This window comes from Triplophysa rosa, linkage group LG2 (genome assembly GCF_024868665.1).
Source record: "Triplophysa rosa linkage group LG2, Trosa_1v2, whole genome shotgun sequence".
NCBI classification, from domain to species: Eukaryota; Metazoa; Chordata; class Actinopteri; order Cypriniformes; family Nemacheilidae; genus Triplophysa; species Triplophysa rosa.
Window position 1 is genome coordinate 29,443,989 of NC_079891.1, and position 23,876 is coordinate 29,467,864.

Genomic DNA, 23,876 nt, shown 5'->3' on the forward strand with positions numbered 1-23,876 from the left:
ACTGACATTCTTTCAAATATCTTCGTATTTAACAGAACAAAGACATTTATACAGATTTGGAACAATCTGAGGGTGAGTAAATGAAGCCAAAATTTCATTTTTGGGTGAACTATCACTTTAAAGCTGTATCTTCATGTAAAGTTTAATTGTCAGTATAAACTGAAATTTATTTTGAAAATTTCTTGTAATAGTACAATCTGTACTCAGATATGAAGTGAGGACATTGACTTAATGTTATATAAAACCTTTACATGAAAAAGGACCTATATATGTGATTTATGTGCCACAGAATTGCTGGATAATAAACGACAGTACACATTTATTTAGTATTTTTTTTAGATTGTATAATTAAATGTTTACATGGTTGATCGACATTTATGTTTACATTTTACAGAGGAAATATTACTGTACACATGGATAACTTTACAACGACATTGCTTTTGTAATATACTGCGTATAACAACCTGCAGTTCACATAGTGCAACCAAATTCAAAAGACACTTCATCATCGGGCAAAGAAAGAGAGATGATCGGATGCTTTAAAGGTTGTTGCATCCTCCTCCAAGGATCATCGCATGGAAGAGGGAAAGAGAGCACGATTCAGTGACATCATGAAATTCAGGTGTGACATCATGTCAGGGAGGAAATCACAATACACACAGCCAAAGACCTTAATAGCCCATAACGTGATTATTTTTGCATTTACAACCTAAAACCTGCAAAACATCTTTCAAAGGTTTGTTAATGTACAGTAAGTTCATTGAAATTCAACACTGCTGTGCATGGGACACAATCAAAGCCCTTGTGCTTTAAAGGACAAAATATTTATAATTTAACATGAAGTGTGATGCATAAAAAATAAGCTTGTAGCCACAGTTTTTACATCTACAAAGTCTCTGCACGTAAGAAAGTACTTTCACACCTTAATTTGACAAAACAGAAGTGAATGGAGTTGGGAGATGAGGACAGATAATGTTTGTGGGAGCATTGTATAATATTTCATATACTGAATACACAACGTAGAGGGTTTGCATAAAATTACATTTTGGAGTAATCTGCTGCTGTTTACTTGTCCTTAAGAGAACAGAAAACAAGTATGATGGTTGAATCGAAGAAATGTATGGGGTATATTTAACACAACATCAAGGGGAAAATTTTGAAAAAAAAGTGTAGATTTTGCATGAATAAAATAAAATCTATGTAAGGAATCAACCTGTTCCGAACCACAATTATCAGATTCACAAATATATATAAGATTCCTTTTCGGTATTACATTTTTGATTTTGGGGTGAAATATGACCCAGACATTTCTTGACAGCATTAGAGACAGGGTCTTGGAGAAAGAAGAGAAGAATGAGAGAAGTTTAGATTGAGTTTCTATAACGATCCCTAACCATAAAAGTATCACAGGTTTCATCCAGTGACATCATGCACAGGGAGAGTATTTGTAGACTTGGAACATGAGCACACATAAAAATGAAACACTCTCCCTTTAAGAAATCAAATATACGAGAGCTGGTTTGCAAGTTAGTCATCTTTACTGTATGGCTTAATTCCAATATACACCTAAAGAACACAATGGCCAGAGTTACCGAGAAATGACAGGGAGAGCAGTTTATCAGGTGATGAGTTGGTAAACAAAAACATAGTTTGATATCGGTTTAGTGTTCTGCCTGTTCAACCTTTCATTCTTCAATTAAAAAAGTCCAAGAGAAGCTATTGAATTTAAATGAGCAACTACACTCAAAAAAATGATTGTTGGAGGTTGTTTCTTTAACTTAATCAATATAGTTGTATCTAACATATTTGTATGTGTTTCTTGTTCAAACACAATTGAAATGTATAATACTAACATAAATAGGCGACTCTTTGACGTAACTTATTCCATTTGTGTTGGGACAACATGAATCATTTTCATTGACTAACCGAAACTACACAGTGGGCTGAGTTCCCAGCATGCATTGCCCTTATGACTGGATTTAGATAGTACATTTTAAAATTAAATGTTATTGTATTTGTGTTTTTGTGCAGGATGAAAGATAAGGAGACTTGTTAGTGTTTACTGTTCCGTAATGTTAAAATGTAGAAGATTTTCTGTTGTCTGTGATTTTTGAGGGGTTACCATAGTGGTAAAGAGTAACGGTTTTACTGAGGTTGGGGACGAGCACATTTATGCCATTTTTCATGTATGCAGCCTTAGTGAATAAATACTCTGTAAGTGGTCATGCAGTAATCTATCTGGTGCTTCCTGCTAGCACCTTACATTACATCATGCTTACATCACTGAAGCATCCAAATTTAATTGGCTCAACACAAAGTAATTACATTCAGCTGAAATTAAATAAAATAAGTTGATGAACTTAAACTGGGTGAATTGTGCAGACAAGTAAATCTTAAATTCGAATAAATCAATTCAATTGTGTGGAAATAGGTGTCATAATAAAATTAAGTTAATTCAACAACAAATTTTTTTGAGTGTATATATGATTTCAGTGCCTGTATTAGTAAATCATGAAGTTAAATACTTTCTTTCCTGCATCAAACGCTGAATTAAAATAATTACAATTAGATTAAATGAGCAGAATTTTTTTTACCATGACATTGAGCAACACTGGGCTGTTTTTGTCGCAATGTAACAGTCTGATGAAGCCCATGTAGAGATTTAGAAGACAGTAATGGAGATGTGCATCTTTGCTCAACATCTTTTATCCACCATACTACTCACACCTCCTAGCTGAAGTCGATGAATGGTGCTGGGTTTCCTCTCGACGTCCTTACCTCAATTCTCAGATACTCTTCAGCAGAAGTTTAGCAATATGTGTTATGGGTTTGACAGCATTTACCATTACAGGCAAAGCCTCCAGTGTGTCTTGAGTTGCATGGCTTGTGTTGCATTAGTATTGCTTTCCTGTTCCCTTTCTCAGGGGAGTGAGACACGCAGACCTGAGAGACAACACTGAACATAATTCTGAAGCTCTTATGCCGGTACATCCACTGCAGATTTCGCTGTATCATCCAGAAGGTTCAGGAGTGTTCCTCAACAAAAGGACAGTGTTTAGAAGCCAGATCCCATTGAAACATCAATAATAATGTTTGAATTCTGGATTCACATTGGGCTCTCCAGTCTCTGATTGACAGGTTTCTTAAATATATGAGACGTTTAGACTTCAAATACGTGGATCTCTAAGCTTTTACAAAACTTCAAATGTCAGAGCTTTCTTTTAAGAGTAAAATCTGAGTCTGTCTAAATGCTCGGTATCAGTAAATGTGAGTACTCTATAATATACTTCTACGGTCAAAGTCTGTGACCGGATACGTTGAGCTCAGTTTCATTGGTTAGTAACTTCGTTTGCCTGCCGTTTGGTAGACAAGACAAAGTTCACCTATAGATCAAAAAGTTCCTCTGGAGTAGGATTGCAGTCTTAGCGAATCTCCAGTTCGTGCGACTCCTACTCGAAACCGAACCTTCAACCAATGTGCGGGCACCTTAATAGACTGCCAGTCTTTGCACGTATGTGTTTGTATGTGTGTGTTTATGTGTGGGATGAACCAGGACACTAAGTTGCATTGTGGGTTATGAAAGTTCAAAGCCTGTATTCATGCTGATGGCGTAGCGGAGTTTATCTCTGAGGATGCTCTTCTTGCTGTAGTTGGGCAGCTTAAGAAGGTTGAAGCAAGTGGAGGATGTTGGGAGACGGCCGCCTGGCTCCTTCTTACGAATGGTGAAGAAGCCACGAAGGACGCTGCCTAAAGTGTCCCCCGTGTCCTGCACGAATTAGTGGGAAACACATTAGTGGGAAATAAGATGATGACAGTCTAAGTGGGAGCTTGAAAGCTGAATGAAAGCTGATGTCATACCTGGTCGTCCGATACTTCCACACAGCGGATGGAGAAAGGGGGTTTGAGGTAGGCAAATCCAAGCAGGGGAGGTCTTGAGCAGCTGGTGACAAACTGCAGAAGAAAACAGAGAAACATGAACCATGCATTATTAATCCTAATAACGTCTTCATACTAACATGTGATAAGTATTACCTTCAGAAACATGGCTCTTTCCTCAGGGGAGAAATCGCTGGAGAGGATGTCCCATAGCCAAAGAATGACTCGGTGGCTGCTATGGAAACCTCCATAGTAAACAGTGTGTTTCCTGGGGGCATATTGCATCATCAGTAACCTTTCCTTGTCTGGCCATTACAATAGCCGGGTTTCCATCCAAAGTGGCAAATTTAGCTTATGCGCAAAATTGGAATATCGCATGAAACATTTTCGAATAAGCACCGTTTCCATCCACCTAGTCAACCGTCACTTCCTAATAAACTGCTACTAAATATCAGTAAGAAAAGTAAGAGAAGCCACTGAATGTAATAATTTTCATATATAATAAAACTTGCGCAAGCCGACGATTACAAAACACAATAAATGCGGTGCTTTTGTGGATGCCTGCTGTTTGGGAAACACAGTCGTGACAGTTCTAAGAGGCAATTACAGAATACTTTGACGACTTTGCTCAGGCATTTAAGAACGACCATAACAACATTTCTCATGCTGTGTACCAAGATCAGTACTCTGGTTACTCAGTTATGTGACTTTTTGGAGGAATTTATTCAGCAAATGCGTTTCCATCTCCCATTATTCGCATTAACCATTTTTCGCAAAAAAAGAAAAACCACCTCAAGCGAGCGTAAAACCAGAGCGATGGAAATCCGCTTAATGATTAGCATCATGGATAATATAATGCATCCAGTGTAAAACATGGTGTAGGATCGCCACACACTTGTTGAACATTAAAAGCAATATCAAATTTGCTACAATATTTCATAAACAAACATGCTAACATTCTTTTCTATAAACCAAAACATATGCAAATCCCAACAGGCCAATGTTTAGAAGTGTACGCTCACTTGAGATCATCCAGGTCTATCTCAGCATTGTCTCCAGAGATAAGTCTCTGAACCTCAGGGGTGGAGAACATGTGAAGCCACTCGTGGTTGATGATGCTGCGGAAGCCTCGGATGAAGGCTGCGGTCTGCTCTTTGATCTGGGTGTGCATGCGGAAGTGAGCCATCAGGTGGATGTAGCTGATCCTAGAGCGAGGAGAGGGAGGGTAAAGATTTCGCAGAAAAACCCGACCTTTTGCTCTATCATTAACATGATGTGAATTTAAAAATGACACTCTTTTGTCTAATTCTTTAAGCGTGTTGATGTCAGTGAATCTACTTCTAAATCTAATTGTGATAAAACAAAAGGACTTTAATGAATAAATTAAGTTGCCCTAATGCATTTGTCTGCATTCTCTAATCCCTAATTGCTTTTTAAACCACTCGGCTTCCTCTGCTAATGCGTTTTTTCATCAAGACCTTTCTTCATATGGTATCGAATGAGAAAAGCAGGCAGTGTTGCCAAGAAAATTTTATTTACACTTGACTGAGAGGACAAAATGGACTCACTTGTTTTCATTAGTGACAGGCATGGTCTTTCCCCCGGGAATGAGCTCATGACAGACTAACTGTGAGGTGAGCACAGAAAAAAGAGAAATGAGAAACACAGAATGCAAGAGCTGCAAGACGAATGAATCAGGTCAAAATACATTTACCTGCCCCATCACCTCTTCATCATAAGATAAAGTTAGGCCCAGGTCACTTACGTCTCCATCGTAACGCTGTAAAAATCAAATTAACACACAGTCGTGAATTCTGAACATACGGCATGACATTCATCTAGGCGAATGACTTGAGATAAACTACTTTTTTTGTAGTAAACTGTTCCAAATCATCTTGTTAGCACACGTGTTACTAGTATGGAATTTTCACACTGTCCTGTCTTTTTTGGCCTTCTGTTTTTTCCACACGCTACATGCTTTTTAGATCTACAAGTGCATTACTAACACTACCACGTGTTTCAGATCTGCATCAATACATCACTGAAGAACTCAAGATAAAACCAATTTTAGAGCAACCTCAGCTAATGTATATCAGAGGTGATATATGGTAAATTTAATAATTGTGGTACTACATTAATCTTGGCACTGACCTTTATGGAAGTGAGGTTCTTGTAGAACTCGGAGTCGAGGGAGGGCAGCTCATCGATGGAGCTATAGAAGGTGCTGTGATGGTGACCCAGAACCTGGCTGAGAAAAAAAGAGGCGAACGGCACGTCTACCACGATCCCTTCATACATGGCCTTTCCCAGCATCTTTCCAACAAATTCAAACAGCTGAAGGTGGTTCTCGTGGATGCTGGAGGTTGGGGAGGGGTATAATCTCTCATTCCCACTGGTGGTCTGAAAAGAAAGTTCTTCTATGACCAGCACTCCTTAATTTCAAGCACTATAAGTGGACAACGTTCTTGTGCTTGTTTATACCTTAAATAGGTTGAGCGCTGGGTTGAAAACCTTCTTGATGATCTCTTCTAAGAACTCTTTAAATACACCATCCTGATCGATTCCAGCCTCGTCCACTCCCAAATCATTCACAAACTTCACTCGAATCACTCCTTTAATGGAGTTCACAGGCAGACGCCGCAGTTGATCATAACCGTCCTAGAGTAAATGATAGACAGAGAGGGAGAGCGAGAGAGAACATTTTCTATATTTTACTTAAACCTCCATAGGCCAAAGATTTTCAAAAATCATGTTTTTTATTGTGCATTGCAATTAATATGAATCAAATTGCAGTTGGTTTGTTTTGATTTAAGCCATAATAACTCTAAAAATACAGCTAACTAACACAATAAAAACATGATAACATTATAAAAAACAAGATTTTTGAAAAATAAAAAAACAGAGTTATCTCATTTTGGAACCAAACTCTGCATTTATTGTGCTAATGTTAATTAAACTTGCCTCCAACATGCGCGAGCGACGAATAGTTATGTGAGTAACATGTGGTGAGGCAGAGCTCGTCTCAACCAATCCTAAAGTCTCTTTCTCTTTTGTCACAATGTTACGGAACAGCAGCACCCTCTGGAATGATAGAAAAACATTATAGTCCATCCATACACATCAACATTTCACATAAACAGCATGAAGATTTTATGTGGACATGATGGAGATTAAAAGCAGCTACTGAGGAACAGAGGTTAAATAAAGTATGTCTGACTAATGTTCTACAGTGAGAAATAGTAATGTCCTAAGTTGACTCACATTTTTATGTGGGATGACATGAGGAATGTACTGAAGTAGCAGCTGTGCTCTCTTCTTGCCCTTCTCCAGCTCTTGAAATAAAAGACTAGGCTTCAGGTCTCTGTATCAGACAAAGCAAACAAACAAAATTTATATTAAAGGGGTCATATGGCACGAATACATGTTTTTCTGTGTCTTATAAGTTGCCCATGCATGTATTAGACACGTAAAATTGACAAAAGATGCACTCTATCTAAAAGCAAATGCTCACCCAGACCTGCCTGAAACGTCTCGTGTAACCACACCCCCACAAATCTATGTCATTTCGTGGTATGATTTGACTAAGTACTTTTAAATCTCATTGTAACGTCGCCGCCGCAGCCATGTCATGGAGACGCTGTGTGTTTCGTTGTGAAAAGAAAGCCTCTTTGTTTGCCTGTCCAAACGATGAGACAACTAAAAACGAATGGTTACATTTTTACAATACTGTTCCAGAACAGTACAATCCGAATATTCAAATGTGTGCAGCGCATTTCACAGATGATCGCTTCATGAACCTGGGAGAGATCAAGGCCGGCTGTGCACGAAAGCTTTGGTTAAAAAGTGGGGCAATTCCAACCATTACAACTTCGCAAGGACAGTCTGGCGCTTCAGAATCGCAGCCTGTAAGTATATTTTCATTGTAAAAGACTTTGTTACGGACTAACACGAGTTGAGTTTGTTGCGTGCGCAACATGAAAAAACGTCCTAATAATCAGTAATTATGTTCCAACTAGAGGCAACAAATGTCATGTTTATTATGAGGTTTATTGTCTTTGTTGAGTCGCGACGAGACATGGCGTAACACTGGTTGATCACTAACGGCAAATCTTTATAACGTCGTATATAAAAGGTAAAACAGTTAGCTATAGTTTTTAACTATTTAACATATTTTTTTTTAAAAACCTTACCAATCCTTTACATCCTGCTCAAGTCACGCTGGCAAAGTTGATGTATCGGCTTGATCATCTTCATTTTTCAGATCAGATTCGGGCTCGAATTGATAAGGAAAGTACCGATGACATTTTATCACCTGTCAGTACAATTGCTTGGGAACATGATGTTCCGAATATGGTAAGAGGCGTTACATTTCCGTCACACGCTTGCAGTATTCGACCAATCACTACGCACTGGTTAACTTGCCAATCATAGCACACCTCGCTTTTCAGAGCGATGAGCTTTGTAAAAACTCCTCGCGTTTCAGAGAGACGGGGCAAAGAGGAGATACAAACATGCACGGTATGTGGAAAATACAGCGTTTTTGAACCTTAAATCGTGTATACACATTGCATTACATCTAAAACAAACAATAATATTCGTTTTAGCCGTGTCATATCACCCCTTTAAATTCTGTCTTTGAGGATTTATAGATGTGCATTGATTCACGAATCAAAGTCATGGCACTGATGTTGCTAGCGCCATGCTCCACCAGTTGAGCTGCAGGAAAGTAAAGCGACAGTTTATCTCAGTGACATACTTGCGAAGCCAGTGATCTTCAGGTGTGAATCTCCTGCGACAGTCTCGCTCGTACAGAACCATTAGCCAGCCATGAACGCTATGAAACAAATCTAACTTCTCCCCTTTAGCATTCTCTGCAACACATGCACAATCACACACAGAAAGAACATTACAATTGGGTTCACATGCAAAGGTTTTCAAAGACGTTGATGAAGCTGCAATAGATCTATCAGGCCACAGACTAACTCATGTTTGCGTACCTAAAATACCATCCCAGATCATCTTGAACACAAATGTGTTGAGGAAAGAGGAGATGGTGATAAGCTCTTCTATTTTAAATGAAATCTGTTCCTCATACACCTCTATGTCATCCAGAATCCTGTGATACATCACAAATAAAAAATCTCAAACATTTGCAGATATACGTATCAGCTAAAATGAAGAAGACTTAATAGGCAGGGAGGTCAGCAGAGGTGGGTAGAGTAGCCAAAATCTTTACTCAAGTAAAAGTACAAGTAACTAGAGAAATTGTTACTCAAGTAAAAGTAAAAGTCACTATTTTAAAAATTACTTGAGTAAAAGTAAAAAAGTATGCAATGAAAAAACTACTCAAGTAGCTAGTTACTTAGTTACTTTGTATCTGATTATATAGGCCTACTACATAAAATTAATATTAACGCCAATATTTTAATATTACATTTTAATCAATATTTTTAATTATCATAATTATTTTTTTTATTTTAATTATCACAAAATCATAAGCAGATATCTTTGCAATATACTAGAGAGACTAAAGAATAGACAAACACAGAAGAGACAAGCATTTCTGTAAATTTCATCTAGTCCTGATGTCAATGTAGTTTACACAACTTATTTAGAATAATAGACCATGTCAAACTAAAGCATGAACTAAACTCAGAGCATTTCCTAAGATGATCTAGAACATCTGCAGTGCTCTCTTAAATGAAATACACATTTTTGAACAAAGCTCATGCTTCTCGTGTTGTGTCACGTGTGTGTTGTGAAACGCTCTTACTTGTAAACAAACAGTAAACAGTGAACCACACGCCCATCAACAAGTTTTCTTCCTCCTGTTCTTCAAATTTATATTTCTGCAAGCCCACGTCTCTGTGTCTGACAGGTAACGCTCATGTTGCTGTGTCTGACGAACAGGTCGCGCGGGTGCGCGCATATGGCGGGCATTTATCATTGCTGGCAAACAATATGACACATTTGCAGTTTTGATTGTATAGATATAGATTAATATCCACTTCATCCAACGCTCTTTGTGTTCTGCGTGTTCTTAAGTTTCGCGCTACGAGGAGTGAGTAATCCTGCTTCAGATGATTCAGATCGTGCTGCGAACTGAACAAATCATTTGAACTGATTCATTAGCCTATTCAAGTGGTTTTGCCCATTGTTCAATTAATGCTTTCAAAAGAATCGACTCAAAAGAATCGATCACTCGGGAATGCCCGTAAGAAGAGACGACGACCTTGAAATAAACAACGCGTTTTAAAAAGCATATTTTAAAATGAAGGAACGAAGGAACGTCACGCAATGTAAGTTATGTAACGAAGTAAAAGTACAGATTTTCTATTAGAAATTTACTCAAGTAAGAGTAAAAGTACACACTTTTAATTTTACTTAAAAAGTACATATTTTCCAAAATGTTACTCAAGTAAATGTAACGAAGTAAATGTAGCGCGTTACTACCCACCTCTGGAGGTCAGCATACATATATGCGATGCTTATGGGTATTATATAGTGGGTATACTGTATATGTATGTATACAATACTTACGTAATGAGATGTCTGGAGCAATCACAAAAGAGCATTAACATGGCCAGAAGCTGTTTAGACTCCTCTGTGTCATTACTGAGACACTCCATAAACAGTCGCAGGCCACCCTGTGGCCCAAGCTCACAGATAAAGGCCCACAGCTTGGGCAGCAGCTCATCTAAATATGTCAGTCCTGAAAAAGAGTTTAATTAGAAATCGTAAAATAAAGATGAATTTTTTTTATAATAATTCAGAAGATTGTCAACCAAATTTGTTTTATGCAATATTTAAAGTTACATTATGTCATTTTTTTGTCATTTGTTTCACAAAATATAAAATAGATGAAACCGTATTTGTCTGTCTGTATGAGCATACAAAGGTGTGCACACAGTACAGGGTTTCACATGAAAGGTCTCTATACCTGTGAGAATCTGCAGGCGGATCTGCGTGAGAGTGGTGAGTGCCGTCTGATACAGCACACATATACTGCACACCTTCTGGACCTCCGCCGAGTCGACCCGCTTCCCTCCAACTGGTTTCAGTATGTTCCTCACAGACGCCGACTTCTGGAACGCTCGCTTGAACAGATCTAACCATAGACAGAATTAAACATCGATCAAACAGGAATAAACATGATTAATACAGGCCGGAATGACACTAGAAACACAACGCTGTATGTTTTTTCTTTTTCTTTTCGCGATAATTTTTCAAGCCATCCGGTTTTGTCAATATTCTCAAAGGCCCCTTAGCTGTCAAAGCACTTAACCCCTAATGCCGAGTAAACAACAAATACCAAACAAACATTTTGTTTTGTGAGCAAACGTTGGCTTAAAACTAAAAATGTTGATTATTTAAAGGAATCTTCAACTTCAAAATGAAACTTCTGTCATCATTCACTCACCCTCTTGTCATTTCAAACCTGTATGACTTTCTTTCTTCTGCAGAACACAAAAGAAGATATATTTTGGAAAATGTTGGTAACAGAACAGCACAGCCCCCCATTCACTTCTATTGTATGGACACAAAACCAACGCAAGTGAATGGGGGGCTGTTGCCAACATTTTTCAAAATATCTTCTTTTGTGTTCTGCGGAAGAAAGAAAGTCATACAGGTTTGAAATGACAAGAGGGTGAGTGAATGATGACAGAAGTTTCATTTTGAAAGTGAACTACTCCTTTAATGAATTTTAAAAACCCTGACAAATAATTTAACAGATAACGGGGAAGGATGGAAAAAAAACAACCAGCCTGTCAAAGTCATAGTGATAATGATGAGTTATGTTAATGATTATCTATAGCAGAACCTACAGTAAAAAATCTACATCGACAGGCATGTAAAATAGTGAAATAACTAAAACTGTCTCACTTTTGACGGGCAGGTTATTCTGTAGCATGGTTGTCTGAGGTAGGGGCGGTGGGGTGGGTTCTTGCGTCTCCAGCTTTTTGCTGAGAACATCACAGAAGAGTGTGCAGATCACAGGCACGCCCCATAAACACTGTAACTGCTTAGTTACCAGCGGCATAGACTCATTAAGCCTGGAGAGAGAGAGAGAGAGAGAGAGAGAGAGAGAGAGAGAGAATAGCCATGACATACAATTCCGGGACGTGCAAGTTGCTATATTTTGTCACAGTGGACATACCCATAGTCAACAGTCTGGGAAAACCAGCCCAAAACTGGATGCCAGTGGGTGAGGTTGGATTTCTTCTGAAAGACGTATCTCTGACAATATGACAGCATATCTATCAGATCCTTGACAAAGTGACTTGCTTCCTGCTCCAGGACTTTTACATTATAATATCCCAGCTGAATGAGGTTGCCTGAATAAGAAATAAATGGAGCATAATTTTGCAGTGAGATAAATGGGATTATTCTCCAAATCAATAGTTGTGGATGTGCATGGATTACACAAACTCACCAAGTAAGCAGAGAGTGTGGCTTCCCTCCAGACAGACACAGATATCCAAACACTGCTCCTCTCGGCTCAGAAATAAGACAAACTTGCGGAAGAGATCGTGAGTCTGGATAGTGATCATACACTGCACAGAGCACAAAATCAAATTAAAACACCTACCTAGAAAACTGAAGAGAACTGCTGGATTACAAATTATACTTTGGGTAGATTTTGATTTAATATTAGGATGTGCGTGAAATCGTGTTGTTTTCTTGTACAGGTTGGATGATTTTCTTACATCTGGAGTGAGTGTGTTAAGGTGCGAGATGAAAGCTGGAACGGACATGATGTGGAGAAGAAAAGACCTCAGCAGGTTGTCTGAGAAATGTGCAGCGATAACAGGCCTGCAACACATCACATTTAAATAGCATCAGTTGGGCCGCAGAAACTGAGCTATGATATAATCAAACTGTCAGATGTCTAATGGCTGGAATACACTACAAGACTTAAAATCTGAACAGATTTTTTTTAACTAGACATCATACACTTGCAGACTTTTTGAAAGTTTCAGATAGAAGCTCACTAACTGATCAAATCTGCAGACTGGCACAGACTTTCTGCAACAAGTCCAGACTGAAAATCTGGGCAAAATCTGAGCAAAAGTCTTGTAGTGTATTTTAGCCTTAAGACAGCAAACCTTGTTGCCATAACAACCGACCTGAGTGACAGCGTAAAAATGGCTGTGAGGGTTCCTTTGGAAAGGGAAGGTCGAGATCTTGCCAGACCGTTGGTAAGCAGAATCTGCAAACAGGACAGACAGGGTATATGAAATGTCTGAAGCTCAAATTCAACATTTAGATTCTAATCTCATTTAGCAAAAGGAATTACAGAGCAATTACAATTCAAGAGCAATTACAGTTTGTTTACTTTTCATGTGCCATATAGAGGGGCGGGGTTATTGCAGCAGATATATTATAAGAGACCATCGTGAAAATTAGTAACATTTTCACATCCTTTGTGAACCCCTGTACAAAAAATGTTGTAAAATAACAAAATAATACAGAGACTGTAAATACAATAAAAAATTGCAAACATTGTGTAAAGTTGGCCAATCAGATTAGAGACTAGTACAATATGCATCAGACGGATAGCGGGTGGTCTGTGGATGTACCGTCTGAGACTAGATTATTTCATACTTCAAAAAAAATCCTAAATAACTTTTGACATGTTGCTTAAATGTGCGATACCTGTAATACAGAGTAAAAGCCCTTCTGATTGAGATATCCCATGATGTTCTCACAAATCCTGTTTAAGGCAGGCTTGAGGGCTTCGCCTTAAAAAAAGGGACAGGAAGTTCTACTGTGGGTGCTTGAGCATGTAAATCATGACTTCACCAGCAGTGATTACATATGACACGAACCTTTCCCTCGAATGATTTTCCATGTGGAAGTGTCTGTGAAGGTTATCAGCATTGTCAGATAGAGAGTCACCAATTTATTATCTTGCAGTATGTCGGGCTGCAGAGAGAGACAGGAAACAGGAAATAAGCATTGAGAAGCACAGCCTGACCTATATGTACAGATAACTGACAGACTCAGAATTGAACAAATATGCAGGTAACAACAAACCTGAACAACAGATTATAAACAGCCCTAATATTATTACAAGGAAATACCTTCAGTTTCTTTAAGAATTCGCAAGAGACCCAGAGGACATCTTTGATCTGTTTGAGCCAGGGGATGGTGAGGTCTTTTGAAAGGGCTAGCGATACATACCACACCTAGAGAAATAACAAGCCTGTCACAACAATTCAATAACTGGGAATAATGCAGTACATGCGATGCTAAATTGTGTCGCTTATTGAATGGTTAAAGACTTACTTTTGGTTCATTCTCAGCCTCCATGCTACTTAGTATGGTTCGACAAAGCTTTTCAAACCTCTGTGTAGAAAAAAAACAACGGCTTTATTAATATACACAAAATTCAGTAAAAATGTGCTTATCTTAATAAACAAATTCGAATTTTGAGATGCTTACCAACTTATCCTCCTTGCCCAATATGAATAACAACTTTCTTGCAATTTTGAAGATAGATAATGCATTTCTTTTTGCTGAAACTGCATCACTGGCTGCAAAGAAATCATCAACTTCTTGTCTGAAACAGATAGGAAATAAAAAATGAGCGATGATGACAATAAATTCTTAATAAACATCTACTGTAAATGTCAGTAAATAAGCAATACAATATAGCGACCATACAAAATATAATGCATTTCTGTTTTTAATGAATGTAATAATATATCTTAGGTTCAAATAGAAGCAAAACTTGTTGAAATACTAAGCAATTTATAAAGGTATTAGTAGCAACCCCTAATGTGCAAATATAAGGATTGTTTCTTAACAGGACTTCTAAACATTCCTGCCCCTTCTTCCACACGACACCACACCCTATCTTCCTTTCTATACGAACAATAAACAGGAACTCAACCGATTACTTGCTTATAGTTTTTAGTGCACAGTAAATACCACATACAAGGAAAGATTTTGCTGAAAATTCAAAAATCATACTTTTCACCTTAGTTTTGTATTTTAACATCTTTAACCACCACAGTACGCAAAGACACAAGCTCTTAGGCACATATCTCTTTGTAGTATAACTTCTTTAAAGACACAATAAAATAAAAAATGTCAATGCCTATTTTTGTATGATATATTGCAGTGTTTATTAAAAATAAATAAATACATGGAGGTCTTTTTTATAATCTATAAACAAAATCAGAAACATCCCGTCCTGCTCCAAAACTCAACTCAACTCAACTCAACTTTATTTATATAGCGCTTTTACAATTTTCATTGTTACAAAGCAGCTGTACATGAGACACATTGACTACAAGCAAAACAATCAAAGTTGTACCTGCAAAAACAAGAAAAGGTTGAAAACACAGAAGACAGACACACCCACACACAAAACACTCCACACACACAACACGCACACACACCAACACACACACACACAGACACACACACACACACACACGTACGTACACAGACAAGTACGCACACACACACACGCTCAGTGAGAGCACACATTTAGGATAAAGGAGAGAGAAGCACAGGTCAAATATAACAGATAATAAATTCCTATATGCAATATTAATTAAGTAAAACTTTAAGATTCTAAAGCAGCCCCCCCGGTCAGGCAGATAGTGCAAAAACAGTATGCAAACGGTGGCGAGGAACCCAAAACTCTAATCGAGAAAAAAAACCTCAGGAGAACCCAGGCCCAACCAGGGGATTCCAGTTCCCCTCTGGCAAAAGCTGCTGCCTCTGCACAAGCTCCAGAGAACTTGCACAACAAGGCTAAATAAAATAAATAAACTTAATAATAAAATAAATTATAGTTTAAGATTATCATTAATAATCTAATAGCATTTGAAATTTTGTGGTGAAGACATGTCAAGAGACCGCGTCCTTCTTTATCCAGCTCTATCATCTCAGCTCTTGTCAGGTCCCCACTTCCCATTCTCCGCTCTACCATCAGGTCAGGCCATGAACTGCATCCTGCTCGCTGTGGTAACCTTGGAACAATGAGACAAGACTGGCTGAGAGTAGAGTACTGTTCTGTACTCTTTGATGCAACAAGTACATCAGTTGTGTTTTTGGTTCCGGTTGATCTAACTAATGCAGCCTAAACCCTCTGAAGATTTATATTATGGAAGAGTAGTGTATGCAAGATTAAAAAGATGCGTCTTTAGTCTAGATTTAAACTGACAGAGTGTGTCTGCCTCCCGGACAGTGCAGGGAAGACTATTCCAAAGTTTAGGCGCTAGATAGGAAAAGGATCTACCACCTGCACTTGATTTTGAAATTCTAGGTATTACCAACTGACAGGACGCCTGAGAGCGTAATGCACGTGAAGGACTGTAATACAAAAGGAGTTCATTCAAGTACTGAGGAGCTAAACCATGTAAGGCTTTATAGGTAATAAGCAAGATTTTAAAGTTAACGCGATGCTTTATAGGTAACCAGTGCAAGGTTGACAGAACCGGGCTAATATGTTCATACTTTTTTGTACGTGTAAGAACTCGAGCTGCCGCGTTTTGGACCAATTGGAGTTTTTGTAATAAGCCTGCAGGGCAACCACCTAACAGTGCATTACAGTAATCTAGTCTTGATGTCATGAATGCATGAATTAACTTCTCTGCATCTGAGATTGACAGCATATGACGTAGTTTAGATATATTCTTAAGATGGAAAAACGCAATTTTACAGGTGTTGGCGACGTGGCTCTCAAATGACAGATTACTATCGAATAGAACGCCAAGATTCTTTGCTGACGACGAGGGTTTTATGGAACATCCGTCAATAGTTAAACAGTATTCTTGGTTGTTACTTATAGCAGTTTTCGGTCCAATAAGTAACACTTCCGTTTTGTCCGAGTTCAGTAATAAAAAGTTGTTACTCATCCAGTTTTTTATATCGACTATGCATTCCATTATTCGATGGAACTGCTGTGTTTCATGAGGCTTCGAGGAAATATAAAGTTGAGTATCATCAGCATAACAGTGAAAGCTAACTCCGTGTCGCTTTATTATATCTCCTAGAGGTAGCATGTATAATGCGAAGAGCAGAGGCCCTAAGACTGAGCCCTGTGGTACACCGTACTGGACTTGCGATTTGCGTGACACCTCATTGTTTATTGCTACAAATTGAAAACGGTCGGATAAATAAGATTTAAACCATTTCAAAGCTATTCCCTTAATGCCGACATAATTTTCGAGTCTATGTAGGAGTGTGCTGTGGTCAATGGTATCGAATGCAGCACTAAGGTCTAGCAGCACCAATAACGAGATACAACCTCGGTCAGACGCCAATAGCAGATCATTTGTAACTCTGATCAAAGCAGTCTCTGTACTGTGACATGCTCTAAATCCAGACTGGAATTCTTCATTGATGTCATTCCTTTGGAGGAAGGAGCATAATTGAGTTGAAACTACTTTTTCCAGAACTTTAGATATGAAAGGTAGATTCGATATAGGCCTGTAGTTCCTTAGTTCTCTAGGGTCGAGTTGGGGTTTTTTGACAAGGGGCCTTATAACAGCCACCTTATATGCTTTAGGCACATGTCCTAATGTCAGAGATGAGTTAATAATACCAAGAAGAGGATCTATAATTTCTGGGAGCATCTCTTTCAGTAGATTTGTAGGTATAGGGTCTAGTATGCATGTTGTTGATTTAGATGATCTAATAATTTTAGACAGCTCATCTTGATCTACGGTATAAAATAATTGCATTTTCTCCTTAAGGGCGCTGTAGTTAGTTTGTTCAGCGGGTTTCACTTCTGATTGCATTGTTATAATTTTTTCTCTAATATCTTGGATTTTATATGTGAAGTAGTTCATAAATTCATCACTGCTATGCTGATATACAGGATCAGAAGTCACTGACGATTTATTTTTTGTTAATTTAGCCACCGTGTTAAATAAAAACCTAGGGTTGTGCTGGTTTTCTTCTATTAGTGATGAAAAGTAGGCGGATCTAGAAGTTATTAGGGCTTTCCTGTATTTTCGAATACTATCCTTCCATGCTGTACGAAATACCTCTAATTTAGTTTTCTTAAAGTTGCGCTCCATTTTTCGGGACGCTTTCTTTAGAGCCTGAGTGTGTTCATTATACCACGGTGTGGGGCTGCCATTTTTAATCTTCTTTAAACGTAGTGGAACAACTTTGTTTAGCGTTACCGAGAAGGTGGAATTAAAATTTTCAGTGGTAAAGTCAAGATCTTCAACGTTATTTCTCATGATTTGAGACAATTCGGGCAGATTATCGTGAAACGCATCTTTGGTAGTTGAAGTTATTGTTCTACCATATTTGTAACAATGAGTTTTATTTGTAGCCGTAGGCCAGTGAAGCAAACATAATACCAGATAATGATCCGAAATAAATACATATAAAAGACATATCTTGTTTGCATGAGATATGTCTCGGCCCAACAGCGGCAGTATATTGACTGTCCAATAGCCAGGCTTCCAACTTCCAGCAATCCAAACAAATCCTGAACAATTAAATCAAGCCCCACACAACATTTTCTTATTCCAGAAGCAGCCAGTTACTCAGATATACGTCAACATTTAGAAAAAAACACCATCACAACTTCCATTTCATGCCGACTTTAAAGAATGGTTTGGTCATTGTGTGTTTAATTTCAGCTCTAACCTGATTTCCCTTTGCAGCTTGCAACGACAGAGAAATCTTCTGACCAAAGCCTGAATTTGAGTGGCCGCTCTCTCTTTCTCCTTATAGCCCTTCCTCTCCTCCCTTGCCACCCTGGCTTTATCCAGGAACTGGGTTTTAGAGATCTGGGTAGTGGTGAACATGTTTCCGCTCCAAACTATGGTTTAAAGATGTATGTGTCATGAGCAGGATGCAACAACTTTTTTTATGTAAAAGGCAAAAAGTCAGATGCTAGGTACGCAAATACAGAAGTCAGGAGATTATATGTATTTATAATATTCAAAGACGTGCAAATTTGACAAATCAAGAAAAACAATAAATGTCTGTTATTGGACACATGCAGTCTGCAAAACCTTAATATAAAAGAGGCTGTTACCTTCCACCAATGTAGTGACTGGCAATTCTACTGTTTTCACAGGTCACATGAATGCTATAAATGCATATTCACATGGGTTTGACAGATGTCCTTGAGGTCCATTTGACTCTGCAGAACAAAACCTTTTTCATAAGAGCTCTTAGAAATGTTATATCTACATAAAAACAGTGTTATAAACCCTTTTTGGATATTGCTACCTTAAACAACGCAACTGACTCAAGTACACAACAGTCAAAATAACATGACAGTTGATAGTTCAAATGAATCAAAAGACAACATTATGAGTTTATAGTCCTCGAAAATATAGCAACATTAGTCACATTTAGTCAAGCAACAGATACCCAATTAAAATTAAAATCCCACAGTATGTGAAAAAAGATGTCGTTTGATCTGATCAAAATATAAACAGTCCCCATCAGATAATATAAACACAGGTGACATTCGGATTAACGTTACGTCAAAGGATAAGTACTCTACAAAGACAACGTTAACACTGCACATCGCGTTTACATTAAATGACGTTGAAAACAAAAATATGGAGCTGTACTAACGAATTGGATTAGCCCACAAAGGCAATAGCTATCATGCTAGCAACTATTAATACATATTCAGCATTTAGCGAGCTGGCAACGGTTGACAAACACTGTCACAGAATAAACGTGTTACTGACGAACTGTGAAGAAAGTCTTGGTTGATTTGACAGGGGTTTGACCTACCTGAGCGCGTGAGAACAAATGAAAACTAAGGTAAACAAAAGAGCGAGTCAGATACCGCAGCTCTAATCCATCAACGGTGCAACCTCCCAATCCTTCCGGCTGCATTCACACAAGAAAGTTGTATTTTGTTTATTTATTTATTTTGAGTGCATTATTGTTTCTCTAAATTGTTTAACTAAAACAATATACAATATTGTACTTTACAGTGCTAAACGTGTTTACGAATAACGCAAAGCTTTGGGAGAGCAGAGACATTATATTTTGCACTAAGCGGAACTATTTGTAATTGTATTCATCATAATAGATTTTTTTTCAAAATAGTTTTAGTGCTTCATTTATTTGGGAACGTTGTACTGTGTATTTAGGATTAACATATTATTTCAGTTTTTTATATATATAATATATATATACCTGAGGCAGAAGTTGACAACCAATTTTAACATGCAGCCCTTTACGTTGGATACAAAATTCTAACCATTACAAATTATGTGAATAAAAGGCACGTCAAATGTCAGGACACGGCCCAGGTGGAGTTATTTCCCATCTACTATCATGAAACGCGCAAAACTGCGATTCCGCGTACTCGTAAAGCGCGTGACACGCAGCCCCGTGCACGAGTCTGGGTTGCGACCGGAAGTGATCCGATTCCAGACCCGTTCCAGGAGGCCCGAAAGAATCGGGTTATTTCTATGGTAAACGATTACATTATTCTTTCATTACACTCCGTTTCTTTGCTAATGATTTATTTTCTCGTGTAATTGTTAGCCTTATTTAGTATGTTTGCTTTTATTTCCGTAAATAAATGAAGAGAAGTTGCTTGCTAGTTTAGCTATTTTAGCTCTAGTAGGTGGCTAAGTTACCTGTTTCTGATGGGTAATTTTAAATAAAGCTGTTTGTATGTCTTGTTTCATTCCTAATGCTGTGTATACACACACATATAAAGAAACAATTTGACTTTTAGTTAATTTTGTTAAAAACTATCGCATCTTATGAAATGACGTCATTGAATGAGAGATGTAGTTTTGTATTCTTTTAAGTTTTACATGTAAAGTTTGGCTGTAAAGATATGAGTTCTTGTACCATATTTATATAATATAGTGAACATAAGTTTTATTAAGTGAATTCATAAAATATTGCGAAAAAATATTTCCTTTTGGAAATGATGTATCTTGTGTGTAAAAGAAATTGCATCATTACTATGCAAATTGAAGATGTGAGTCAGATGTGAATTTGTAATTTAAATTGATAACTTGGTAAATATTTTGTTTTGACTGTTTATATGCATCTTGTTCATATTGTATACTGTATATTGCATGCGTCCAGCATTTTATAAACCGTACATTGTCTTCATCTGTCACCATTTCCATCCCTTTCTGTCTTTCAGGAAGAGATGTCAGGAGAAAGTGTTGTGAGCTCGGCTGTGCCGGCAGCTACAACACGGACCACCTCTTTTAAAGGGTCCAGTCCTAGCTCCAAGTATGTGAAGCTGAATGTTGGAGGAGCGCTGTACTACACCACCATGCAGACCCTGACCAAGCAGGACACCATGTTAAAGGCCATGTTTAGCGGCCGTATGGAGGTTCTCACTGATAGCGAAGGTAAATGTAATGCAATTGCATGTTTTTGTAGACCTTTTTTCAGGTTTCAAGTCTCACAATGGACGATCTGTCTGCAGGTTGGATTCTGATTGACAGGTGTGGAAAGCACTTTGGGACCATTCTGAACTACTTGAGGGATGGCGTCGTCCCGCTACCTGAGAGCCGGAGGGAGACAGAGGAGTTGTTGGCAGAGGCTAAATATTATTTGGTGCAGGGGCTGGTGGACGAATGTCAGGCAGCTTTACAGGTGGAGTACCATTTAGAAAATGTACACATTCCGTATACAGTATACACAGCATTACAGTAGTAGTTTGCAGTTAGTCTTACAATTATTGCTTGTAATTTTTTTACAGAACAAAGATGCATATGAACCATTTTGTAAAGTTCCATTGGTGACATCATCCAAAGAGGAACAGAGACTGATTGCCACCGCCAATAAGGTGCAAATACTCTACAAGCTTTCTCATTTTCAGGAAAATGCCGTTTTCGACATTATAGATCCTTAAATCTTGACATCTTTTTTGTTCACAGCCTACAGTCAAACTGCTGTACAATAGGAGCAACAATAAATATTCTTATACAAGGTAAGATGGGTTTAATGGTGTGTTTCAGTTGTTGGAACCGCGTTTCAGTTGTTGGAAAGTTAGGATGGAATATACAGATGAGGTTTTACCTGCTTTATCTTTGTAGCAACTCTGATGACAACATGTTGAAGAACATTGAGCTGTTTGACAAGCTGTCCCTGAGGTTCAACGGTCGAGTGCTCTTCATCAAGGACGTGATTGGTGATGAAATCTGTTGCTGGTCCTTTTATGGCCAGGGCAGAAAGATCGCAGAGGTGTGCTGCACGTCAATAGTCTACGCTACTGAGAAGAAGCAGACCAAGGTAAGGTCACGGTGTCCCTCGCATTGAAATGAAACCTTTCCTCCGGTCTGGGTTCTTGTATATTTTCAAAACATGACTCAATGTCTACAAGATCTTTACTTTCTTCTAGAAAAGTAACTGAAACAAACTGTAGGAATGCTTCTGCCATGTTTGCCACTTGCCCATTTATGACTCGCTCCTCACCGACAGGTTGAATTCCCAGAGGCTCGCATTTATGAAGAGACCCTCAACATCCTGCTCTATGAGTCTCAAGATGGACGTGGGCCTGACAATGCACTCCTGGAGGCCACAGGGGGCGCTGCAGGTCGATCTCACCACATCGATGAGGACGAAGAAAGGGAGCGTATTGAAAGAGTGCGAAGGATTCATATAAAGCGCCCTGATGACCGCACTCACCACCACCAGTGACCCTACAGTATACCCTCTTTTCAGTGCCTTAAAAACCACCAGCGCTTCATTACACCCCTGTATTTGCACACTGACACGTCAGTTACGAGTTAGATACTGCAACGACTCTGCTTTCGTATAAAAGGTGATACTCAAAGAATAACTGGTATTTAGTACCTTCATAGGTCACTTAGAAGTGTGAATATAGTGTATAGGGCATCCATTAGTATGGCAATCGATGGGCATTGATTTTTAACATCATTTGTTAACTTTTATGGACCTCATTGAAAGATATGATAGCGATTTTAATGTGAACAAAAGCAATCGTATGAATACTTTCACTGCATTGACATTCCCTTAACATTTGCCCTATTTGCTATTTATAAAGCAGTTTCCAATGAATATATCAAGTTGACTATTACAATTGTCATTTAATTATAGATTTGCAACTATTGAATCATATCATAGCTGCAGAACAAAGTGTCAGCCAGTTTCCCATGTTTGTGTTATGTGTGTCGATATTTAGCGTATTTTGTTTAAGACTGTAGGGTTCCTGGTGCCTTAAGGTTAATACTGTGCTTTTCATGTGGGTCTGTGTGATTACCGTTTGAGTTTTGTAGCTTTTGAGTTTATCCCCATTTGTTTTCGATTGCTGTTGTCGCTTTAGATTGAAGTGTTGGAGTCAGAAATTCACAGTGCTGTTGTGTCTTACTGAGATATTCTGATGCGAGCTACAGGACGTTTGCCGATCTTGAACAAGTCGAAATGGTCTGACAGTCCATTAGTTCGGTGAAGGAGTAAAAGGTCATTATTTTTGCCTTATGAGGTTGTTTTCAGATGTCTTTTAAAGTAGATGATATGAATTGTGGCCAATAGAGGGCAGTATAGTGTTATGGTGTCAATGAGTCACTTCAAGACTAGTCAAAACTAGTACTTTATCAAAATCACAAGTTGTCTTACTCTATTAGTTATGTTTAGTAAGATCAAACCGGGTTTTAGTATTAAAAATATTCCATACCACAGTTTTAAATTTTGTCAAACTAATTACACCTCTGGGTTTGGTAAAGACATTGAGATGTAGTGCGAAGTATTCATATGTAAGTGTAATTGAGTAACAGACGGTTATGTACTTGCCCGAACTCTCTTACGCTGCAGCGTGTAGCATCACAGATCATTTGTGCTCTCTAGTTTTATTAAAGGTGTATTCAAAAACTATGAAATCTGTAATCCTGTAGAGAAGTTTGTACAGACGTGCACATAAAAATGTTTTACATACAAATTATTTATACACATGTTATCACAAATAAAGATTTCTACAAATTTTGTAGACCAAAGTATGCACTTGCTTTATCTTTTATTTCTGTGGTTTGGATATGTTGATATAAAATATATAG

At 38.1% G+C, this 23,876-nt stretch overlaps 2 protein-coding genes across 2 annotated transcripts; one reads left to right on the forward strand and one right to left on the reverse strand.

The window, feature by feature from the left end:
* Positions 1-59: 59 nt before the first annotated feature.
* On the reverse strand, positions 60-19,708 carry ube3b (ubiquitin protein ligase E3B). Its single transcript, XM_057322151.1, has 27 exons — positions 19,612-19,708; positions 18,896-19,003; positions 18,502-18,676; positions 14,323-14,440; positions 14,167-14,226; positions 13,962-14,066; positions 13,707-13,803; positions 13,534-13,619; positions 13,005-13,087; positions 12,585-12,690; positions 12,311-12,431; positions 12,035-12,212; positions 11,761-11,930; positions 10,817-10,984; positions 10,417-10,588; positions 8,874-8,992; positions 8,633-8,747; positions 7,138-7,237; positions 6,838-6,957; positions 6,358-6,534; positions 6,028-6,276; positions 5,591-5,656; positions 5,445-5,503; positions 4,899-5,081; positions 4,033-4,144; positions 3,859-3,951; positions 60-3,766 (listed from the first exon to the last, which is right to left on the reverse strand). The coding sequence occupies exons 3-27, from the start codon at positions 18,660-18,662 to the stop codon at positions 3,575-3,577; spliced, it is 3,210 nt and encodes a 1,069-aa protein (XP_057178134.1). The 5' UTR covers positions 18,663-18,676; positions 18,896-19,003; positions 19,612-19,708; the 3' UTR covers positions 60-3,574.
* A 500-nt stretch (positions 19,709-20,208) lies between these two features.
* On the forward strand, positions 20,209-23,819 carry kctd10 (potassium channel tetramerization domain containing 10). Its single transcript, XM_057322098.1, has 7 exons — positions 20,209-20,303; positions 20,996-21,209; positions 21,287-21,456; positions 21,563-21,649; positions 21,741-21,793; positions 21,900-22,095; positions 22,285-23,819. The coding sequence occupies exons 1-7, from the start codon at positions 20,301-20,303 to the stop codon at positions 22,501-22,503; spliced, it is 942 nt and encodes a 313-aa protein (XP_057178081.1). The 5' UTR covers positions 20,209-20,300; the 3' UTR covers positions 22,504-23,819.
* Positions 23,820-23,876: the final 57 nt, after the last annotated feature.

Excerpts from the sequence above, each read along its gene's own strand:
- kctd10 (XM_057322098.1), top strand. Across the intron at positions 21,650-21,740 it reads TGATTGCCACCGCCAATAAG|CCTACAGTCAAACTGCTGTA; the intron begins GTGCAAATACTC and ends TTTTGTTCACAG. Across the intron at positions 21,794-21,899 it reads AATAAATATTCTTATACAAG|CAACTCTGATGACAACATGT; the intron begins GTAAGATGGGTT and ends TTATCTTTGTAG.
- ube3b (XM_057322151.1), bottom strand. The coding sequence starts at position 18,662 with ATGTTCACCACTACCCAGATCTCTAAAACCCAGTTCCTGGATAAAGCC. Across the intron at positions 5,657-6,027 it reads AGAACCTCACTTCCATAAAG|CGTTACGATGGAGACGTAAG; the intron begins GTCAGTGCCAAG and ends TGATTTTTACAG. Across the intron at positions 3,952-4,032 it reads AAAGAGCCATGTTTCTGAAG|TTTGTCACCAGCTGCTCAAG; the intron begins GTAATACTTATC and ends TTTCTTCTGCAG.